The sequence below is a fragment of the Malania oleifera genome, chromosome 9 (genome assembly GCF_029873635.1).
Source record: "Malania oleifera isolate guangnan ecotype guangnan chromosome 9, ASM2987363v1, whole genome shotgun sequence".
NCBI classification, from domain to species: Eukaryota; Viridiplantae; Streptophyta; class Magnoliopsida; order Santalales; family Ximeniaceae; genus Malania; species Malania oleifera.
In genome coordinates this window covers 14,802,869-14,826,006 of record NC_080425.1, presented here as the reverse complement: position 1 = coordinate 14,826,006, position 23,138 = coordinate 14,802,869, and the positions used below count along the sequence as shown (strand labels likewise).

The following is a 23,138-nucleotide window of genomic DNA, read 5'->3' as shown; positions in this document are numbered from 1 at the left end:
ATCCAAACATGTTCCCAAACACAACTTCATGTCTACAAACACCCTCATTTCAAGTACCGGACAATACAAAATACATGCAAACAAAAACTTTTCCACCATTAACCCCCAAAATATTTTAAAAAAAAAAAAAAAAAACCAAAAAAGAACATAAAACTAAAAAGTAAAGCACTATGTTCCATTGATGGTAACAAAGCATACTTATTTGTGGACAGATTATTGGCCCCAAGCAACACTTCTTTCACTATGTTCCACTGATGATATAACAAAGCATACTTATTTGTGGACAAATTATTTGAACACTTCGGCCCCAAGCAAGACTTCTTTATAATGGAACAAATTCATTACTAAATTACAAACTCCATAGTTGTCGAAATTCTGCTTCTACCAGTAATAATGAGCTCCTTCGTAACCAAACATGCTCATGCCAATAACAGGCTTCTGAAGCCTGTACGAAAAATGAAAATGCCAGTACGCTCAGACGCATATTTGAAGCAGTGGCTGTCCCACTAGCAGATTGTTTATACCACCATTGCATTGCATGCATAAACGCTGAGGATTTCCTTCCAGCCCCACGCAAACTTTGCGCTTCAAATTGGCAGCAAACATGGTACCAGTAGTACTATAAGTATTTGACCATGCCACGACCCTCCACGCTGACTTTTGTTGCCTGAAGCTGTTTCTTTTTCGGTGCTTTCAACTGCTGCAACTTCTTATTCATCTGCAATTCACATAAAATTAGCTTCTGTATTTGAGAGCTTGTCCAAACTGGAATGTAGGAGAAGAGCACTCATACTCTTTCTAAAACAAACTAAATTTTGGAGCATCACTTAAAGCATGATTTGAAGGAAGCTGCACAGAGAAAATTGCATAATACAGAAGCTCTCAAATACAGAAGCTAATTTTCCTACATTCTCCTACATTTGGATCTTGGCAATTTAAAGTAGTTATAAAAAATGCATTTGCATGTTATGTTTCATAAATTTCATCAATCATAAGCTTCCACTAACAATTTAAAGTAGTTATAAAAAATGCATTTACATGTTATGTTCCATAAACTTAAATATTATATATCTAAGCTATCTACTAAGCATTCAAGACTAAGAAAATAAGAAGTAGCTTATATGGTAGAGCCCTCACATAACAATCAAGTCAAATGTTCAAATTGTCGTATTTCTCAATCAAACCAGCTTATAATGAAAAAGGATTCCATACTTTTTTTCTGGGCGGGAGAAGGGGGGGGGGGTGGTGACAATCAATTAGTCAACAAACAATTATGCAACATGAACATCCAAAAAACAAAGCCAACTAGCAAGCAAGCTCATTAACATCTGTGTTAACATTTAAGCCACTATTTGATTAGTATTGTTGAAATTACAATGGCAGACTTCATCAAGAACATCAATAAAATCATCACTATTGTCATCAAAAGAAATAGTGCATTAAATATCCATTTATATCCTCAACCTAAATATTGATGTTTCAAGTTTGAACCATTTAATGATTGCAAATCTAAGAGTAAATCAAATCACTTCCTAAGTCTTCCATTCCTTGCACACAATAAATATCAAGCCTACTACACAAATAAATTGAAAAATCTTAAAATTTTAATATATTGTAGGATCTTAAGATCTTGCCACAATCCTATAGATCCAACTGATCCTACTAATTTGCAATTATATATAAGATCGGGATCATTTAAGTAGGATCATATTCAACAACCATGCTAAAATACTGCTCTTTCGAGCAAATTGTTATGGTGGTTTACTGTACAGGTGAACTCCCTACAGCATAACATTACAAGTAAATTTGGCTTGCATGTGAATGGTTAGGATGCTAAAATGAATGTTGGATGTCCATCAAAGAGCCGTTCATTTCACAAGTTTACCTTTATATTCATTTGACAAAGTTTAAACAGGAAATGATGCATGTATTCATTTTGGGAGGATGTGTGGGATGGGTATTCAGCGAATCAGCTTTACTGATAAATTTTGCCTTTTTTATAGCAGAAGAAACTCATTGATAGATTCAGAATGTACAAACAGGAGAATAAGACAGCACCTTAGCAAACTCTCGGATACTAAAAAAAATTCACACAATGGGAAGAACCAAAAAGCACGAGCAACAATCTAGAAAATCAGCACACCCTAACAAGGCAACAAAAATGCCAATCGTGCTGAATATCCAAAACTCACACCCCTTTGAAGTTCCCATTACACACACCAAAGAGAAGCCAATAATGAATCTTATCCCAGACAAACAGAAATGACAACTTCTTCCCTAAGAAAATATGCACATTACGTTCCATCCAAAGACCCCAAAATACAGAGAAAAAGCACATTTCTACAAAGCAGTTCCTTCCTTTTTCCTACCAAATCAACAAAAGAAATTGCCAAAAACTCCTTCACTAACTCTGGAGTCTGGACAAATCCAACAATCTCCAAAATAGTCGAATAACTTGTTCCATACTCTCCAGGAAAAATCGCAATTCATGAAAAGATGCAAAGCATAATCTGAACAATTAAAGCAAATCACACAAAAATTTCGAGAGAGAGCCTCAAAAGATCTCCTAATCTGCAACAAGTTATTGCTGTTGATCTATTAAGAACAACCAACCAAAGATAAGATCTGATTTTAGAGGGGACTTTGGCCTTCCAAATAGTTTTGTAGAGAGGAAATGAAAAATCAGTACTAGTCAAGACCTCACAAAAATATTTGCAGGAATATAACCCAAGGAATCCAAGGACCAGGATCGACAATCTGCTTAACAGTTATTCAACAAGACTAACAATAGGATAACTCTTACATCTCCCTATCATTCAAGGATCTCCAAAAGTGAAAATCTCAAGAAGATAATGAGCCATCCGGATCTACAATAAAAGAAATGGAACATTTTGCACTAAACTCAGACGAAAGAGGCGAGGAAAAGAGGTGAACAAAACAACACCCCCAACCAAATGTCTTTCCAAAAACAAGGATTACAACCAAGAAAAAATTTAATATGGGCAATAAAGCAGGGATAAATCTAAGAAATAGTTTTCCACGAACTTTCTAAAGAACATCTAGGATCCAAATTAGTATCCCGCCATTTTCATCAAGTCCAAACTTGCTTTTAAGAACTCTACGCCACAAGGAAGATAGCATGAACCACCAAAACTATTAGGCCAAGAGAGTTGTGTTTTCAGACACCAAATTTCCAAGAACTGTCCTCCCCTTTAGACCTACAACCCAACCCCCCCCCCCCCCCCCCAACCTCACGAAATGGTCCAAAAAGCCCCCTGCCCCTGACCACAAGAAATCTCTCATAATTCTCTCAATCATGCTAGCAACCCCCACAGGAATTTTGAAATAAAAAAAAAGTACATAGAATAGTAGAAAGAGAGGCCTGAAAAAAGAGCACCCCCACCCATTAATTCAACAACCGGATCCCAAAAGCTAGCAGAACTAGAACTATCCCAAAAGGAACCTCTAAATAGGACAACAGCCAATCCAACACAACACACCCTACCTCCGAGGATAACTCCCTTACGCACTCAACAAGCACATTAATTGCCACAATACCGCACTTTGACATATTAATTTTAAGCCAGGATACCCTTTCAAAAATATGGAGAAGCCCCAAAAATATTCAAGAAAGAAGGCCTATGACACTCTAAAATAGACATAGTTACCTTCAGCAAACTACAGGTGCGAAACCATTACCTCCTCCCCCCCCCCTCCCCAACCCCACTCCTTTCCCTAAACCTCTATCAACAGCCCTACCAACCATCCTATTCAAAACATCAGCCACTTAAATGAACAAAAATGGGGAGAGAGGTCCCCTCGTCTAGCCCCCCTCATAACCCTAAACCAAGATTTAGGTTCACCATTCACTAATATCAAACAATTCAAATTTTATATGCAGCCTTTCATCCATCTACACCATCTCTGTCCATATCCCTTCCTCCAAAAAATCTTATCCAAGAAGTTCCAACTCACTCTATCATAGGCTTTTTCAAACTTTTGCTCAACTTTACAGTCTTCCTTTGGTCCATAATGCTGTTATTTTTTCTCTTCTAATTCCAGATGACAACTCTTTTTTTGGGATTTTCATTTTAGGAGGAATTTGAATGATAGGTAGATGGAGGAGATTTATTCACTGCTTGTTGAGTTGGTCAGTCATCATATTTCTAGTAAGAGGAATGTTAGGAAGTGGGCTTTGGATTCTTTTGATGATTAATATTACAAATCCTTCTTCTGTCACCATATCAGGTCTAATGAGTCTTTTCCCCATCATTTTTTGTAGGGGAGGCCAATCCCTTCTAAAGTTTAACGCAGCTGTTGGGTTGGTGACCTTAATAGAGTTAACACAATCAATATGTTGCTGAGTAGGAGGCCTTCAGTTCAAAGGCAGGGTGGTTCAATAACAGCCATTTTAAAAATTGTGAGAGGAAGAAGAAGAAGAAGAAGAAGAAGAAGAAGAGAGAGAGAGAGAGAGAGAGAGAGAGAGAAGATAGTCAGGGGAAAACCCACGTTGATCTTCCACTTCAAATTCACAAAACCCTCTAAGAGACACATCTATTACGGACTCACTCCCAAAATATGCATAAGCCTGTTTCAAATGAAACTAATGACACAGAAAGGCTACTAATTATTAATTAATTAATTAAACACAATTGGGTTAGGACCCAACAATCGCTTGACCATATTCTCTGAAATCGGTCTCCTAATTGGGTCAAAGCGATCCATCCAATTACCTGCTTCCCATCCTACTTCACAATGTCCCCTAGTGTGTGTTTTTTGTGTTGTGGCAGTTTGGAGACTGTTTCTCATTTACTTTTGCACTGTTCATTTACTTGAGAGACAAGTGGAATAGACTATTTGACTTACTTGGTGAGATTTGGGCATGTCCAAAGTCAATAGAAGAACTATTGAGTATTTCTTCTACAGGATTCGAGAAGAGCAAGGATGGTGACAGTTTGATAACTGTTCATCTATTGACTATTCTTCTCTGTTTTGTGGTGGTTTTGGTTGGACTAGAATTCACGTACCTTCTCCAGAAAGAAATTGTCTTTAGCTTAGCTTTGGGACAGGATATTGTATTTGACACCTCTTTGGGCTCTGAGTGCAGGTTGTTTTAAGGGTGCTTGTTTAGAGGATGCTAAGCAGGATTGCAATACTTTAATGAGCTGACCATATTTCATTTTTTGTTTTCCCTTTTTGAATGAGGATTGCTTGTTTCCTTTGTTCTACATTTCATTTCTTCTAATAAATATTCTTGTATTGGGAAAAAAAATTACAGTTTCTGCTGTACCATTCTAAGTTGACTCCCAAACCAGTAACAAATTCCATGTAATGACAAACATCCCAGGAAAAATCCTTAGTAGATTTGGCTGGTGCAACAATTGACAAATTTTGACAACTGAACATGATGTATGCAACAATGACAGCCAAATCCCAAGAAATCAAACAGGTCTGGCTTGTGTCTACTGATCACAGTCTTCTCCAATCTCCTCCTCCCCCACTCCCCCAGCCAAAAAAATATCCTCCCAGCAATAGGTCTAAGACTGCCAAGGGGAGGAACTCAAAACCCAAGTGTTGTCCAGTTCACTGGTTTTCCAGTGATAAGCTAGTTTTTTTTCCATTTTTATAACTGTTAAGATTTGATTAAAAATGAATGACCTAACTTGAAGATAGGTCTCTCCCTCTATTTATAATACAAATTTAAATACATTCTAATGACAATAATACCCTCACTAATTCTCACTAATTAACATACTAACACATTCAATAATAATAAAAATAAAAGACATATATAACCTCTAATACTCCCACTCAAGCTGGAGCATAAATGTCATAAGCTCCTAGCTTGTTACAAATGAATCTAACACGAGCAACCCCCAATGCTTTGGCAAGCAAATCAGTAAGCTGCATGTCCGATTTCACATAAGTAGTTGTAATGAGCTTCTGCACAAGTTTCTCCCGAAAAAAAGTGGCAATCAACTTCAATGTGTGTCGTCTGCTCATGAAAGACCGGATTGGAGGCAATATGAAGAGCAGCTTGATTATTACACATCAACTTCATAGGCTGAGAATGCAGAAAACCCAATTCTTCCAACATGTTCTTCAACCAGACAAGTTCATAGGCAGTGTGAAGCATAGCTTTATATTCTGATTCAGCACTTGACCTTGCCACCATAGTTGTTTTCTAACTTTTCCAAGAAACCACATTACCACCAACCAAGATACAGTAGTCGGTGGTGGATCTTTGATCGAAAGGTGATCAAGCCCAATATGCATCTATCAATCCATGGATATAAGTGTGGCCTTGATCACGATATAAAAGACCTTTCCCAGGTGCACCTTTGAGATATCTCAAGATGTGAATTACTGCGTCCCCATGACTTGTCCTCAGAGAGTCTAGAAATTGACTCACAACACTTGTTGCAAAAGATATATCCGGCCGAGTAATTGTGAGATAACTCAACTTTCCAACAAGTCTCCGATATGGTCCAGGATTAGGTAGCAAATCACCCATATCCGGCATTAACTTGCTATTAGGATCCATGGGTGTGTATCAACCAATTTAGATCCCAACAAACCAATTTCATCTAATAGATCAAGAACATACTTCCTTTGTGACACAATGGTTCTGATACGAGATCTCGATACTTCCACACCCAAGAAGTATTTCAATAGTCCCAAATCTTTGGTTGAAGCTTAATTTGTAGAAAAAGTTTGAGACTCTGAATACCATCATCATCATCACCTGTAATAACAATATCATCCACATAAACAACAAAAAGGATCCTACCCAATAAAGTATGACAATAAAACATGGAATGATCCATAACACACAGTCGAAGACCAAACTCGAGTACTACAACACTAAAACGACCAAAACATGCTCTAGGAGACTGTTTTAAACCATATAAAGCCTTCTTGAACCCACACACTAAGCCTAACTCTCCCCGAGCAACAAACCTAGGTGGTTGATCCATATAAACCTCCCCCTCAAGGTCACCATGCAAGAAGGCATTTTTTACATCTAATTGATGCAAAGGCCAGTGACAAGTAGTAGCCAAGGAGAAGAACAAATGTACTGATATAAGTGGCAACCAGAGAAAAAAGTATCAAAATAATCCAAACCATACACCTGAGTGTATCCCTTAACAAAAAGACGAGCCTTTAGACAAGCCACAGAACCATCAATGTTGACTATCACAATGTAAACCCAGCGACCAACCACAAACTTGTGTGAAGGAAGAGGTACCAAGTCCCAAGTACCATTGTCATGTAAAGCATTCATCTCTTCAACCATAGCATCCCTCTACCCTAAATGGGCTAAGGCTTCCGAAATAGATTTTGGAAGGGTAGTAGATGACAGAGCAGTAACAAAATAATAATAGAAGGGTGATAAGGAATCATAAGAAACATAGTTGGAAATGAGGTGTTGAGTACATGTGCACAGCAATAAGAGGATCAACATCATGGGAAGCATGATTATCACATGAGGAAATCAAAGGCATGGTAGTAGAAGCTATAGGGGACTCTCTTCCTTGAAACCACCATCGTGAATACACCTGCAAATTAGGATGATTAAGGCAATGAGGACTCGAACTACATGGAGACTCAGATGGTTGGTTGGGCAAAGACAACAACGTAGAATCTAGAATATTAGGCAAAGAAAGAAATTTATTGAGCTCACAAGCACTCAATGCCTGGGTGTAATAAGGTGTAGACTTGGCAGAAACAAAGAAGCAATGCAGCATAGGACTACAACAATGATATCCCTTTTGAGTATACGAGTAGCCCAGAAAATTATATTTTATAGCATGAGGATCCAACTTATCCACCCCAGGAAGTAGCTAAAGAACAAAGGACACACCCCCAAATATATGAGGAGGAAGAAAAAATAAAGGTGATTAAGGAAAGAGAATGGAGTAGGGAATTTTACCACTAAGAACAGAGGATGGCATTCTATTGAAAGTAAAGCATCATTCCAAAGCACTTTAGGTACATGCATTTGATAAAGTAAAGTGCAAATGATTTCAAGATGTATACTTTTCTGCTATACAACCCCATTTTGTTGAGTGTGGGCATTGGATGATTGATGGACAATACCAAACTTAGTCATATAAGTATTGAATTGTGCACTGAAAAACTCTTTAGCATTATCACTTCAAAGTATTCGAACTGCAAAACCAAATTGAGTCTTTATTTCAGAACAAAAGGCACGAAATACATTAAATAATTCGGAGCGACATTTTATTAAATATAACCAAGTCATTCTTGAATAATCATCCAGAAAGGTTACAAAGTACCAAAAACCCAACTTGGACACAACCCTACTAAAACCCCATAAATTTGAATGAACTAACATAAAAGGACTTGCAACCCATTTATTAACCCAGGAAGCGAAAGAAACACTATGATGCTTTCCCAACTAACAAGACTCACAATCGAGACTAGACAAAGAACTCAAACTAGGAACAAGGCATTTTAACTTCTCCAACAAAGGATGACCCAAGCAACAATGCATTTGGAAAGGTGTGGTAGTAGTAGTAGTGCAGGCGGTAGAAGGAGATAGCAGCTCAAAGTGATATAGTCCACAAGCTTCACGCCCTCCGCCAATCATCTTCCTCGTCTTCAAATTTTGTGATATGATCAATGGTAGCGGAGTCTATGACCCAAATACTAGGACAAGAACTAGATGACAGGCATACCGTGTGCTTACTGTGTAGCAAAGGTTGTCTTCTCAGAGCCAAATGCAAGAACAAGAAGCGTGCTAAAGGAAGCACGAAGGACACGAGAATAAACATCAACAAATGATGGCAGCTCGGCCCTACTGAGTATCTGGGACCGAACTGCCTCAAACTCAAGTCTCAAGCCTACTAGAACACAAAGAACAATCATCTGCTCCCTCTGCTTCTGATCTCACGAACGTCCACAGTTATAGGTTGCACGACGTTATGCTCCTCATGAATATGCTTCATCTCTCCAAAACAATCAGCAATTGTAACTGAAAGTACTCTTGGGATAAATCATACATACGCGTAATGTCACTGGAGTAAAGAAGTTTGACATAATCCCAAATCTCCTTGCACGTATTTAGATGCATACACATTTGTGCAATATGTGGCTCCATCGAATTTCATAAAAGGGAAACAATCAAGGCATCTTCCTAAACCCACATGTCATTTCTCTTCACGTTAGAAGACCAGATTGGAACAAGTGGTTAGATTTCCCTAATCCATCTTAATAAATCCAAGCAGCTTTAGACCATTGAACATAGTTCTTTCCATCCAATTTTTGAGTCGTTATTTGTGACAATGATGTAGGAAACAAATTTTTGGGATTCATAGATTCCATCCCAACACTCACAAATCAGCAATCACACCAAGACAAGGTGAACAACTCACCAATGGATATAGCACTGCCACAGCACTCACAAACAGCAACCACACCAAAAACAAGAAGAACAATCAATTATTGGAACAATCACAAACCATGTGAAGCACCGACGCAACCATGGACAAGGTGAACAACTCACCGACAGATATAGCCCTGTCACAGCCTCGCAATTGAACATTCAAACGCTGCCACAGCTCCAAAAAACACACAAGGAAGCATTCACAAATCCTGAACAGAAATTAACGGAATACCGCAAGTGCATGGTCGAAAAAGGTTGAATTTTTTAGCAAACAACTGGCCTAACAGCTTGATATTATAGTCTAAAGAAAGAATCAGAGCATAGCAGAAGATAAAAAAGTGGCCAGAACTGCTCTCATGCTCCGGCGCGTAGGAGGAACTCCAGCTATGGGGTTTTGTGGGGTGGGCCGCCGGGGGAGTCTGATTGCGGGTATATGGTTGGTTTTGTGATTTAGAATGGGATGGAGTTGGATTAGGGAAGAACAGCCGCGGGAATGGTGTTTTCTGGCAACAGCTGAGGGAAATAGGGTTTAGATAAGATCATGCTCTGATACCATGTTAAGATTTGATTAAAAATGAATGACCTAACTTGAAGATAGGTAGACTCTCCCTCTATTTATAATACAAATTTAAATACATTCTAATGACAATAATACCCTCACTAACTATCACTAATTAAGATACTAACACACTCAATAATAATAATACTAAAAGACATATATAACCTCTAACAATAAACGGGCAAAAATATAATATAAACCAGAGTGGGCAAGTAACCAAAAAACCAGAGAGCTGATAAAGTCCAGTTTTGAAACCATTAGAAAAGCATATATAAAGGCTTCATTATTTAATTCTGGGGGAGCTTGCATGATAGAGAATTGAAATCCTCTAACTGAATTTTTGTTTCCTTCCACTGATTTTATTTGGTGTTACAAATTTTTTCAACTAAATAAAAAAGGTAGATTCTTTGGGGGGTCACCTATAGAGTGCCAACTCAGGCACAATCACTCACAGTTCAAGAAATAAAAGGATCTAAAAAAGCATGTACATCCATAAAAAATTACCAATATATACCAAAAACTCAAGCTTTTCAACTATCTATCATGGAGTCAAACAGAAGGGTTTCCTATCCTTTGAAAGCTCTTCTATTTCTCCCCCCTCCATAGAATCCAAAAATTAGCAACTCTGATTATCTGTGTAGCTTTTGTTCTTTTTGTACAAGCACCGACTCCAGTCACGCCCACAATCCTTGAACAATATGATTGCCCACGTAGGAGTAAAGAGTAAAAAATCTAGTTCATTATCAATTCCATTCTTGTTTTGAGTTCAATTTACATGTCATTTCAGATTTGTTTTTTCCTTATTTAAATAGGAGTAAGGTATATTTTCTAGCTGTTCATGGATGATTTATAATTTTGAGCTGCAACAGGATTTAGAAACTGATAATTATAATGAGCAATATGAGTGAAGCTGGCAAACACAATTCCCCACAAGTGAGACTCCATTAATTTTTTCCATCCTTCGGGATTCCAAAGAGGCCTGAACAATAATCTAAAATATGGCTCCTCTCTTCTTCTCCTTGCATATTTACAGCTTCTTGTATTTTTACAGTGCGCTGTGTATGGCTTGTAACCGCAAAACTCACTCAACAACCTAGTCTTAACTCTTAGCTCCTAAAACCTTATATTTCAAGCAGAAACATCATTATGCTTTTTTATAGGAAAAAAAAATCATTAATAGGGAAAGAATTTATGAGGGTGAACAAGAAATCTCCCGAAAAAATTCAGCTTCAAAAAACAGAAAAAAAAAAAAAAAAAACAAGAACAACAAAAAATCAAGCTAACCAGTTTCTCCAATCCCTATTTAAGTCCTGAAAACCAGCTTCCCTAAAAATTCCGAACAGAAACATTATTAAACAAAAACCCTAACCCTGCCTTGCCACATCAGTCTAGCATTGACGCCTGACCACTTCGTTCCTGTCTAGAATTTCCAGCAAACTTTTACATTATTTCTATCCTAAAAATCACACAAACCCATAAGCAACAACCAACACACCCATTGACTACCAAGTCCAAAAGAAATCCAAAAAAACCTAAACCCTATCACAACTGTACGCAATTGTAGGCAACTCTATTTGTAGTTCAAAAGCTGCTCTACATCAGAATTCAAAACAAGACGACAGCATGCAAAGAAAAATAATTATATCAATCACAATCTTTAATCATTAAAGCATCTCCAGCCTCCAAATAGTCAAAACCTTTCACAAACTAATCAATGTGTTCAAATTCGATGGCGTATGATGAACCCAAAAATCACTCATTTTGAAGTCTTCCAGCATTGAGCTATTGCAATGTGACCAACTGCCACAGAAATCCCGAAAAAGAAAAATTCTCACTATGGAAACCAAATCAACATTTCAAATTTGGTTTTGTTTCAAAATAAAAATAAATAATCAGAATTCAGAGAAGCTTAGACTCTATTAACAGTAAAAAATTTAATTTGAATATATATTCTATGTTTTAAAATTGTCAGTTCAATTTGATTTGGAAGATAAATTAATTCAATACAATCCAATTTAACTTCATAATTTTTCAAAAAAATGTTTTTCATATGTTTATATTTTCAGCATTATCATCTTCCAACATATAAAAAGGACAAGTAACGAATAAATTGTTGACATATTATGCAAATCAATCCATGTCAGCCCTAAAGGGGGAACCAACCTTCAAACGACGCTGATCCTGTACAACTTGTTTGGCTCGGGCTCTAACCTCATCTGGATCAACCTTGGATTGCGGGCGTACCACAAAATCCATTGACATTGCTTCCGGCCTTGAAGCATGTTGCCTGGACGATGATTGACTAGACTTTGGTTCCCTGCATCATAATCAATAATTAAGATCTATCTAGAGGGTACAGATAAGGAACATGGTGTACATCACATGACTTAGGCAATACGATCATGACATCTTACTGTGAAAATTGACCCAAATCAAGATCATCATCTCTAGATGATAGTCCTGCTGCTTTATTTACAGGCCTGCAAAACAAGTAGGGGAAAAATAAGGAAATCGACATATATGTATATAACAAGATTGAAAGGTAATAAAAAAAAGTATGCCAAAAAAAGGTCACAAAATCAATAAATACTTCTTCACAGATGGTCTTCGAAAGGGAACCCTTTCATCATCAAAATTTCTCATGTCCTCAAACCTTGTGCTCTTGTTAAATATCGGTCGACTCTGCATTCATTACACTCAAAATGGTAAAGAATAGTACAAATTTGCAAACTGTTATAAAACGCTTTAAATCAAAGTCAAACAGACACCCAAGTACACAATAAATAAAAGAAAATTATAAAGTAAAGGAAGGACAAATAAAAATTTGATTTATCACAACAACTTGACGAACGGATCCCCAAGGTATGAATCTCAAAAGGAAGAAAACAATTTGCCATAAATGCCACTTCAATACTATGCCCTGCCAGATAGACATTATTGAAGCAAATATAAAGAAGACATAGGATTTATTTCATGTAAGGAAACCATGGTTTGAAAAATGTATAACATTACCCATTTATCAACCAAATCCTTAGCAAGTTTTCGATTGGATGTGGTCTCCTCATCAGACTTTGATAAAAACATTATGACCTGCACAAATACAAGATGAATTAGTGCAACATTTTTATATATTTCAAAACTCCAAAGATGAGATGGTTGCAAATTGCCCCATTAATGCACCCTGACCTTTCCAAGGCCACTCTTCTTCAGTTGCTCCCTTCTATCAAATTGCTCTAAATCAATTGGAAACTGCATGGTAGAAGCAAAAAATCAGGTTCTACATAAAGTTTCTACGAACACAACGAACATCACCACATGCAATGGAAATTAATAAGAGAAATATTGCATATACATCAGTCAATATCTTCAGTATAGCAGCACGGATATTTATATTGGGCAAGCTTCCATCTGGAAGGGGTTCAAGCCAATTCTTTAAAAGAGTGAGCACACCATGATCTATGAATTCTTGTTGAAGCTGTTTCCTGAGCAAATAAAATGGCAAATAAAAAAACAAGTTAAAAATTCTACAGAAATACAATAAAACACAATAAAAAATCTGTAGCAGATCACAGTCCTACTTTGAAAGGACCTCAGTTAGAAGAGGCAGCTTTTTAAGCTTATTAATGGCAGGTTTTGATTGTCTATTCAATTCTGCATCTTCTTCAGCTGTGACTTCAAGCTCAGCCATAATTCTCTCAACCAGTAATGCAATTTCCGCAGCACTTTTCTCATTTTTCTTCTTTTTCTTACCCATCTTGAAGAGCTGTTGTATTTCCTCATCCTCTTCACCCTCAGAAGCCTAGAAAAAGTTAGAAAATTTAGAAGTCATATGTAGAAGCGGCCAAGACTACATAGGAATCCTACATATTAAAGAAATGGTCACACAACAGCATATGATATAATATATAAACTCCTAATTTAAAAAAAAAATCAAATTCATATTATTCTCTACATCAAAAACAACAGGCACATTGTACCCTAGAAAAAAAAAATAAAAGAAAAAAAAATCAACAACAGTACTCCTGATATCCTATACATTTAATTTTTTTTATTGGACAAAAGAAACCTCTATGAAAGAGGTAATGAATAATCAATAAATTTGAATAAAGCAACACTCCTTACCTGAGGGGCAGGACCAGGAGAACGTGCTTCATTGTCACTTCCAAACCGATCAGCAGGATCCACACCACTGTCATCTATGAAGTTATCGTCATCCATAGTCCTAGCACCTTCTTGATCATCCTACTCCACCAAAGAGCAAGAATAAGATAAGTTCTTAATAACTAAACACAAACAAGGACAATTGAGTTTCAATCCACCTTACAAGATTATTAATAAAGAATTGAAGCACCAAGAGAAATTTAAGTACGGGGCAGGGAAATATATAAACCACAATAAACAAAAGGCGACTTTCTGCCCATTTTTAAGAAGGCAGGTAGAATAAATTTATGAAAGCACTAAACAAACTGTAAGCATTAACTCATCAAAAAATACAAAAAAAGCTTATAACTAAAAAATCATCATACACACACACACACACACACACACACACACACACACACACATACATATATACATACATATGAAAAGAATTAACTGTGCGGAAGTGCATATTCACATTGAATTCTTGGAATTACGAACATTTAATGCATCTCCATGAACATTCCCTTAAACACCCAACCCCCACTCAAATAAAATAGTATAATAATATAAAAACAAAAAAAAAAAAACCAAAAAAACTAGGATTTGAATCGAGAAGAAGCGTAACAGAACACTAACAATTTGAAGAATTTAGAAATCTCAAAAAGCCATTTTGTTCACCTTCCAAATGATAAAACATGTGTAAGTTATTCTTTAAAAAAAATGTTTAAAGACAAAATAATGAGAGATTACAATGAAGTGGGGGAAAAAATAAAACAAAGTTCTTCTGTCTCTCCATTATGCAATAGTAATTTACAAGTACAATAGAGGTGGGGTGGGGAGGAATACCATAAAACAACATTTGTTTGAAAAAAAAAAAAACTAAGTTTAAGCTCAAAAAAGTCAATTTTCCTAGCATGTTATTCACCTAAAAACATTGCGCATTGCACAGGATCAAGTAGTAGAATGTACCCATTAAAAAAAAATTGAAAACGAAGAAGAATGTACCATGAATCGTAGAAAAAGAGGGAAAGAAAAAAAATATTTAACAAAGTACACCACGCAAATCAGTGAGCTATATGAATCAACCAAACCATCACTGGAAAAAAAAAATCAATCAATCCCAATAACCGAAAAAGGGCTTCAAAACTTCTTTGTTAAATCAGGGAGACAAACCTCAGAATCATGTCCAGCAATTGTGTCCCACATCTCCTTCATCTCCTCAGGATCATCACCGTGATTCTTCGACCGCATCGATGACCCCATACCCTTCTTCAACCCTAACTTATCCTTCCCACTCCCATGCCTCCTCTCTTTCATCCCCTTCTCCTTCTTCCTCCTCCTCTCGCCACCCCAATCCTCCTTTCCCATCTTCCTCTTCCCCGGCGGGGAGGGCGAGGGTTCGTCCAAGTCATCCCTCACGATCGCCGCAGCCGACGGATCGTACTCGTCGTCGGCGAACTCAAGAACACGCTCTTTAGCGGCGCTCTTCTTGATCAGCCTCTTCCGCGGCTTCGACTTCAGATCGGACGGCTCGGAGTCGTTGTAGACCGGGGTTGGAGACCGGTCGCGCTGTCGCCAATCGTCGTCGTCTTCAATGTCGTCGTCAAAGAGCTGGTGCTGCGGCTCATCCTGATCGGAGTCAATCTGTTCCTCCATGTCCATCAATGGCTCTCCATCTTCATCGATGTACCTGCCAACAAAAGAGAAAATTTCAGTCTCAAAAACCCTAGCTTTAGAGAGAGAGAGAAAATTCAAGAAAGAAGAAGATACTTACGGATCGTTTTCGTAACCCATCGCGCTCGAGAGAGCGAGAGAAAGCAGTGCGCTTCTTATGATCTGCTTCAAAGCTCTGCTGAATTGCAGAAAGGGTGGGAGGGAAAAACAGAGGTGGAGGTTTCGTATGATAAATTTTTCCCTGATATGTTCAGATCATTGTGGTACTCAGCTGGAAAATTAAATCATTTTATTCGAGGATGAAAATATTGCCGCATTTTCTTTGCTTTGGGATGGGATCGAAGAATGGAGGCCCAAACGATTTGGGTTTGGGCCCAATGGGCTTTCTAGACAGGCCGAGTCTAGGATTCAGAATCAGGAAGGAAGCCGACAAGAAGTCGAGGCCGAAGCTAGGAAGCAGGCCACAATTGGCGGTGGACAATTGAAATATGAAATTAATTTTTAAAAAATAAATATAAATATACACTGTACTAATATCTAATTAAAATTTTAAAATAAAAAATAAAGATAAAAAATTTAATTCTATACAATTAATTGAAATATATTTAAACAAAAATAATAAATTAAGAATATGTATTATAATTATATATATATATATGTAATTAGAATTAATTGTTGATAGATACTTTTTTTGGTAATAAAGTAATTTTTAGGTTAGAAAGTTTTCATAATGAGTTAAAAGTTGAATATTGAAAACGATGCATAATTTAACAGTTTTGAAATTATTTTTATAAAATAATATTTTTATTTTAATATCAGTCAATTATATTATAATTTATTTATTTTTATTCATATATTGTCAATTATTTTAATAATAATAGCAATCCTTAAGATTCAACAAATTATATATATATATATATATGATATGGTAATAATGTATAATTTATTTTAATAAATTAAGTAGATAATTTGAGCCCTTAATATTTCAAAATGCTATTTTAATAATATAATATATTAATTATAATAACTTTAAATATTGTATTATTATGCTTAATAATAATAAAAATATTCATTAAGGAAGATGTATTGATCTTTTAACTACATAGCAAATAGGAAAAAAATAATATTTTCACACCATACAATATCAATTGTTAAGATTTAATAAATTAAAATACAATTTTATAATAATATAAAATTTATTTTAATAATTTTGATAGATAATTTCAATACTTAATATTCATTTATGTTGTTTTAATATGTAAAGATCCGAAAAATTAAAATGATTAAAATAATTAGGAAAAAATAATAAATAAAATTAATTAATTAATTAAAAATATTAATCAATTAATTAGTGAAACATTATTAAATTGATATATTAAATAAATAAATAAATAAAAAGAAATAGTATGAAAGAAAAAAAAAACTAATTGAAATAAGATATATATGTATATATACATGTAAGTTATTATATAATATATATATGTTTATAAAAAAAAGGGTGTAATATTATAATATTATATTGTTATAATATAATATATTATATTATATACTCTATATCAATCTGGATGCTTATCATCCAGATAGAATTTAGAATTTGCAAAACAGAATAGACTCGTCACCCCCTTCGCTTGAAATTCTTTCTGCGCACCCTAGCTCATGTCCGTCTCCGCCTCTCTCTCTCAATTTTTCGACGGATTTGCGCCAGATCTGGAAACGGAAGGTGCCTTTGAATTCTTAGGTCCGCCACCGATATTTCTACTGAAGCAAATTTGTCATGGGAGTGGCGTAGACACCATTTTTGGGATAAGACAATTTTTTCCTAATATCTCAATTTATCTTTAAATCTGCCATTAAATCGAAGATTGAGCACCACCACATGATCCTAGTAGCGATTGTCGTCATTTTGACGTAAGTAAACTTCTAATTATGATTTTTTAGGCTCCATTCCAAAGCGAGAGTGAAATTTGAAAATTTTGACAAATTTGTTATATTTGTAGGTATAACTATTTATTTTGAAATTATGGCCTTAGGAAATATTTAAATAGTATTTTGTTTATGATTAATTTAATGGTAGGGTTTTTGAACCAAGGTCTGGGTGAGCGCCACGGGCATTTGTGTGGGATTCCTGTCGGTTAGTTCGATAATTCAGGTAAAGGGAAATTATATATTAAATCAGAATTTGTGAAATTAAAGCTAATAATTTAAGTTATATTATATGTATGTTTTTGTGTGAATTATTAAATTGTCAACCATGTAAAATTATGATTTCTGAGTTTAGGACCACTTATTTAGTTATGCATTTGTCGAAATGAACTAAAGAAAGTGAAAGGAATTTTCTAGATAATTATATAAAAAAAATAGAAATTATATTTTTAGCATATAAATGTTAAATGTGAGTTGACTTATTTTACAGGAATATGTATGAATTTTACTGTTAAATTGTGTGGCATGAGATTATGTGCAAATATATGTTAAATGTATGAGATGCGGGTTAAGTAAGTAAAACATTGAAAATAAAATATGAAATTGACTATGTTGCTTGTATATGTTAAATGCAACCATGTAAACATAAGACAGTTGAAAGACAGTCATGTTAGCAGATCTAGTACACTTCTGTGTAGACTAACTAATGACAGTTAAAAGGAGTTGTAGACTAACTGATAATGGTTAAAGACTAGCTGTAGTACAAAGGAAATGAAATGAAAATATTATGCAATGACAATGAAATGACATGGTATGAAATGACAATATGAATGATGTAATGTTGAAGAATTACGTAAAGTGAAATGCAATGCAATGCTTAAACTATGAACATGAATAAGTGTGTATGATTGAATAATGATAGAAAGGAATAATGTATTATGATATTAGAAGTATCTATGTATGTAGAACATGTTACGGTTGGGCTTCGCCTGAGGGTTTGCTGAAAAAGGCGAGTACACTAGTAGCTTTAGATGTGGCGGTAGTTACATAACACACTAGGGCAGAGAGAACCTACTTGTATGGGCGGGTAGATTTTCCTATCTTTAGGGCCTTTGCAGATAAGCTATTATTGAACGGTGTGAGCACAAAATTAATCTAACACTCGAGGGCTTACTAAGTAAGGTAAGTGTCCTGATATGTTTTAGTTGTGACCCTAGGGTTGCCTGAATATTAGAGCAGAGGGGTGCTACTTGTATGAGCAAGTAATCACCCCTATCCTTGGGTAATCTCGTGGGTTAATTATTTGCACGTGATTGTTTAGATTCAAAGAATGATTTCAATGTTTATGAAAATACTTTACAAATGTTATTAAAATGATATTTATATACCTCATGTTAGCCACACACTGTGTTTAATATATTGTTTCTTCCCTTACTGAGATGTGTCTCACCCGAATATAATTATTTCTTTTTCAGGACATCCTCGAGGTCGAGTTTAGGGAGTTCAAGGATATTTAGCATTTTTTAGGAACATAAAGAGAAATGGTATATGTTTGATAATACTTGGGGATGTATATATTTTATGTTTTATGTCGTTATGTATTAAGTAAGTTATGAAAGGAATGCTTGTGAAAATACTAAAATGTCTGAAGAAATATGTATTTATGGTAATGCAGGTGTTGGATGGATAGTAAGGATGTTATATAGGAGTAGTAAACTCTAGTATTATTGATTATAGTTTTTATATTATTTGGAGATTATATTTATGTTTTCCGCTGCATATATCATGGATTATGAATTATCAGGGATTTTATTAGGTATAATGCACCGAACCTGGGTTTAAGGGTTCAAGGCATTGCATAATAGCTATAAAGTATAAATTAAATAATTTAAACATTGTATATTAGTATGTTTAGTAAGAATAATAATGGCAATATGAACCAAGTAAGGAGGGAAGAAGGTTCTTATTTTTCATAATTTAAATTAATTTGTTATATTAATATGTGTAAATATAATGGAGGACAAAAAAAGTGAGATCAATAATTTAGATTATTTTATAGTTTGAGCGCCAAACTTTTAATTTTGTCTTGAAAGTTGAAATTATTTGAGAAAGAAAATAAATATATAAAAGAAATTTTTTCACATTTAGTTATTAAGAAAAATAAAGAATAAAATAAAAAAATTAATAAGTTAGTAAACACAATTTTCATTTTCCACATTATTAACCTTTGATTTCTTTTAATTTTAACTATGAAAATAATTTTTTATTATTAATAATATTTCGAAAGAGAAAAAAAATACAATAAGAAATCAAATTTCCACTTATTTTTTCTCAGAAAAAACTTTACATTAAGTAATGTAATATTTGAACGCATAAATATTGTGCATTGGATTTGAATTTGTGGGAAAATTAATATAATTTTGTATTATGTTTTACCCTAACCTGGACACATCAAAATCTAAAGTCTCAACTTCATGTTTTCAAAATATAAAGTAAAAGTTTAAAAAAAATTAAAAATAAGAGGAGAGAGAGAAAAAGAGACACCCACATGGACGCCATAGAGGCCTGTCAGAAAGAAGTTAAAAAAGATAATAAAAGGCAAAGGAGGAAAGTAAATTAGCCTAACACACTTCGGAAGAGAGAGAGAGAGAGAGAGAGAGAGAGAAAGAGACCAAAAAAAAGGGAAAAAAATTACCTCAAAACATTAGTGGACTACCCAAGATTTAGGTGTAATATGTGATAGATGTTATTGTTATTAAGATACTGGTTTGTAAATAATTGCAAACAAAATTGGCTAATTTTAAAATTTTTTCAAGGTTCTTATTAAAATGGTAGAAAAATAAATATTTTATATAGTTTTTTTTTTTTCCATTTCTAAGTTTCAAATAATAGAAACACATTGTTTTATAATTGTTTAAAAAATTATATAAGAATTTAGAGATCTACAAGATAACAAAAAATATATTTGCCAAAATTTTTTGTAAATATTTAAAAAAAATAAAAAATAGTACGATATTTTTGTACTATTTGAAAATTTAAAAATAAAATATAAAATTATTCTTCATGAATAATGTTAGAACTTGTTATTGTTTCAACACATTTTTCGTACAAATATTGAAAATTTAAAAATAAGTTAATTTTTTGTAATATTTTAGAAAACTAAAGATAAAAATTATTTTTCATAAATAAATGAGTTTTATATTTTTCCTAGCAACACAAGGAGCTAGTATGTTATATGGTGGGGGGCATAAGGCGATGGATGTGGAATAATACACAATCATGACATGACTAACTATTTTTTTTATTAAAATTAAAAAACTATAGCCTTTTACACTGGAACAAAAAATAATTTTTCATTATGATTCTATTTTTATCAATTTTGTTGTGTATGAGGTGATTAGTTATGGAGAGGGTAAAAAAAATGATCCTACTTCACAAAAGGTTATGTTATGAAGTGGGTGATTAGAGTCATAGAGAGAGAGAGAGAGAGAGAGTGAGAGAGAGAGATGTAAAATGGCCCTAGTGTAGTTGTATTAGCACTAGCTAATTGGTATACAAAGTTCAAGGTCCCTCTATAAGATTTTTATCAAAACAATTCACGCTTATTACAAGTTAACCCTAAATTAGTTCCATGATTATAAATAATTCAAGTCCTAAATTCAGAATATTTCTAAACATTAATTCAATCATAAATTCAGGACATTTCTAAATTTTAATGCGTCTAATTATTATTGTTGACTTTTTTGTTTTTTTGTTTTTGATTACATAGGAACTTCAGCCACCAACAAGCCCTTCGGACCCCCTGGTGCGGCACCAAACCTATGGATCAGCATCTTCCACCCTCAAGTCTTGCTGATCAGGGTAAAGTCTAGATGTAGACACGACTTCTGTACATCAGTTTGACGTTCAGTGAACCGACTTTTGGGACACATCTCCATTACCATCCACGGTCTCTACTGGCTCATAGAGAACTCTCACCAACCACGGTCCTCGTTGGCTTATAGAGCGAACTCTCACCATCCACGGTCCCTACTAGCTCACAGAGTAAACTCTTACCATCCACAGGTACCGCTAGTTCCGTGAGAACTTTTTTGTATTTTGAATTATGTGAAATATGATCATAATTGACTCATTTTCAATTGCATTTAAATCTTACCAAAAGTTTTCCCTCCTAGACAATGCATAATATAGGCCTAACATCCAACCTTTTGTCACTGGGTACTTTTATTTTGAGGTGCACTCTCGAATTCATGGTCAAGGATTGTCATAGCACTCCAAACAATTTGTGGCACAAGCCAATGGTCGAGCCTTTTGTTGCTCGCTTGGGTACCTTTGTTTTAAAGTGTTCTCTCCAATTCATGGTTGAGGGTTGCATCGCACTCCAAGCAATTGCTAAGCTACCATCCTTTCCTCAGCCTCATCAATTCTCTTAATTACAAATTCCTTCTCAAATTTCCTTGGAGCACAAAAAGATCTTTTGATATGCTAGAGTGGCATGGATCTTTTACTTATGGATTAAGACAAATTTAGTAATCAATGAACTTTGAATTTTGTAATACTAGTTTAGGCAAGAAGTTATTAAGTTCCAAACTTAAATTGGAGATCTCTCTCTCTCTCTCTCTCTCTCTCTCTCTCTCCACATGTTACCGTTATATACATAGCCAATAACATTGAGATTGTAACGATTTGCTATTTAACTAGGTTTTTTTTTTTATATTATATATATACTATGACATCTAACATGCTCTGATACCATACTGGATTAAACCCAATCATCAACCTAAGCAGCGAAATCAAATAAACATAACCATATGTAAATATATACAATACCAAAGTGCTAAATTGTTTCCCAAAAATATACACGTGTGACTGTGTTGGGAGTCTCAGCCCGGAGTATATAGTCTAGAAGGGGGGGGTGAATAGACTCTTTTCACGAAATACGTATTTTTCTACAAAATAAAAACACCGGTATTTTTACGTGCAAGATATAAAATAAAAATATAAATCATGCTCAAGATATAAAATAAAAAGTGTAAGGGAGAGAAAGAACAACACCAGTATTTTTACGTGGTTCGGCACCAAGCCTACGTCCACGCCTTAGCACCAAGCCAAGGATTTCACAATCCACTAAAGATACTCCTTCACTGGTGGAGAAGCCTTACAACTCGAGAACAAATCCCTACACTTGGGAACAAACTCCTACCGCGCTCACTAAGAGCCTTCACTTCGGTTTACAAAGAACCTTACAACAATGGTTCACAAAGAACCTTACAAGAGATTGTAAATACAATTTTGTGCTCCTTAAATGAGCCAATATGAAATACAACCAAATCCTCACTCTATTCTCTCAAGGAATGAATCTTACAAGATAAGTGAGCAAGAGAGGATTGAGCACTTGTGAAGAATAACTTAAATGCAAAGTGTAAAGTG

At 34.8% G+C, this 23,138-nt stretch overlaps 1 protein-coding gene across 1 annotated transcript; it reads right to left on the bottom strand.

Annotated features, from left to right (window-relative positions):
• Window positions 1-154: 154 nt before the first annotated feature.
• Window positions 155-16,161, bottom strand: LOC131163996 (protein IWS1 homolog 1). Its single transcript, XM_058120870.1, has 11 exons — window positions 15,886-16,161; window positions 15,285-15,801; window positions 14,091-14,210; window positions 13,547-13,767; window positions 13,321-13,450; window positions 13,155-13,217; window positions 12,981-13,058; window positions 12,559-12,650; window positions 12,383-12,448; window positions 12,132-12,285; window positions 155-718 (listed from the first exon to the last, which is right to left on the bottom strand). The coding sequence occupies exons 1-11, from the start codon at window positions 15,903-15,905 to the stop codon at window positions 620-622; spliced, it is 1,560 nt and encodes a 519-aa protein (XP_057976853.1). The 5' UTR covers window positions 15,906-16,161; the 3' UTR covers window positions 155-619.
• Window positions 16,162-23,138: the final 6,977 nt, after the last annotated feature.

Bases quoted from the DNA above. Each gene is read 5' to 3' on its own strand.
- LOC131163996 (XM_058120870.1), bottom strand. From the start codon at position 15,905: ATGGGTTACGAAAACGATCC. The intron at 12,449-12,558 runs GTATTTATTGAT...CTTGTTTTGCAG, and splicing joins CGAAGACCATCTGTGAAGAA to GCCTGTAAATAAAGCAGCAG. The intron at 719-12,131 runs GTTGGTTCCCCC...TGTGAATTGCAG, and splicing joins AGGATCAGCGTCGTTTGAAG to ATGAATAAGAAGTTGCAGCA.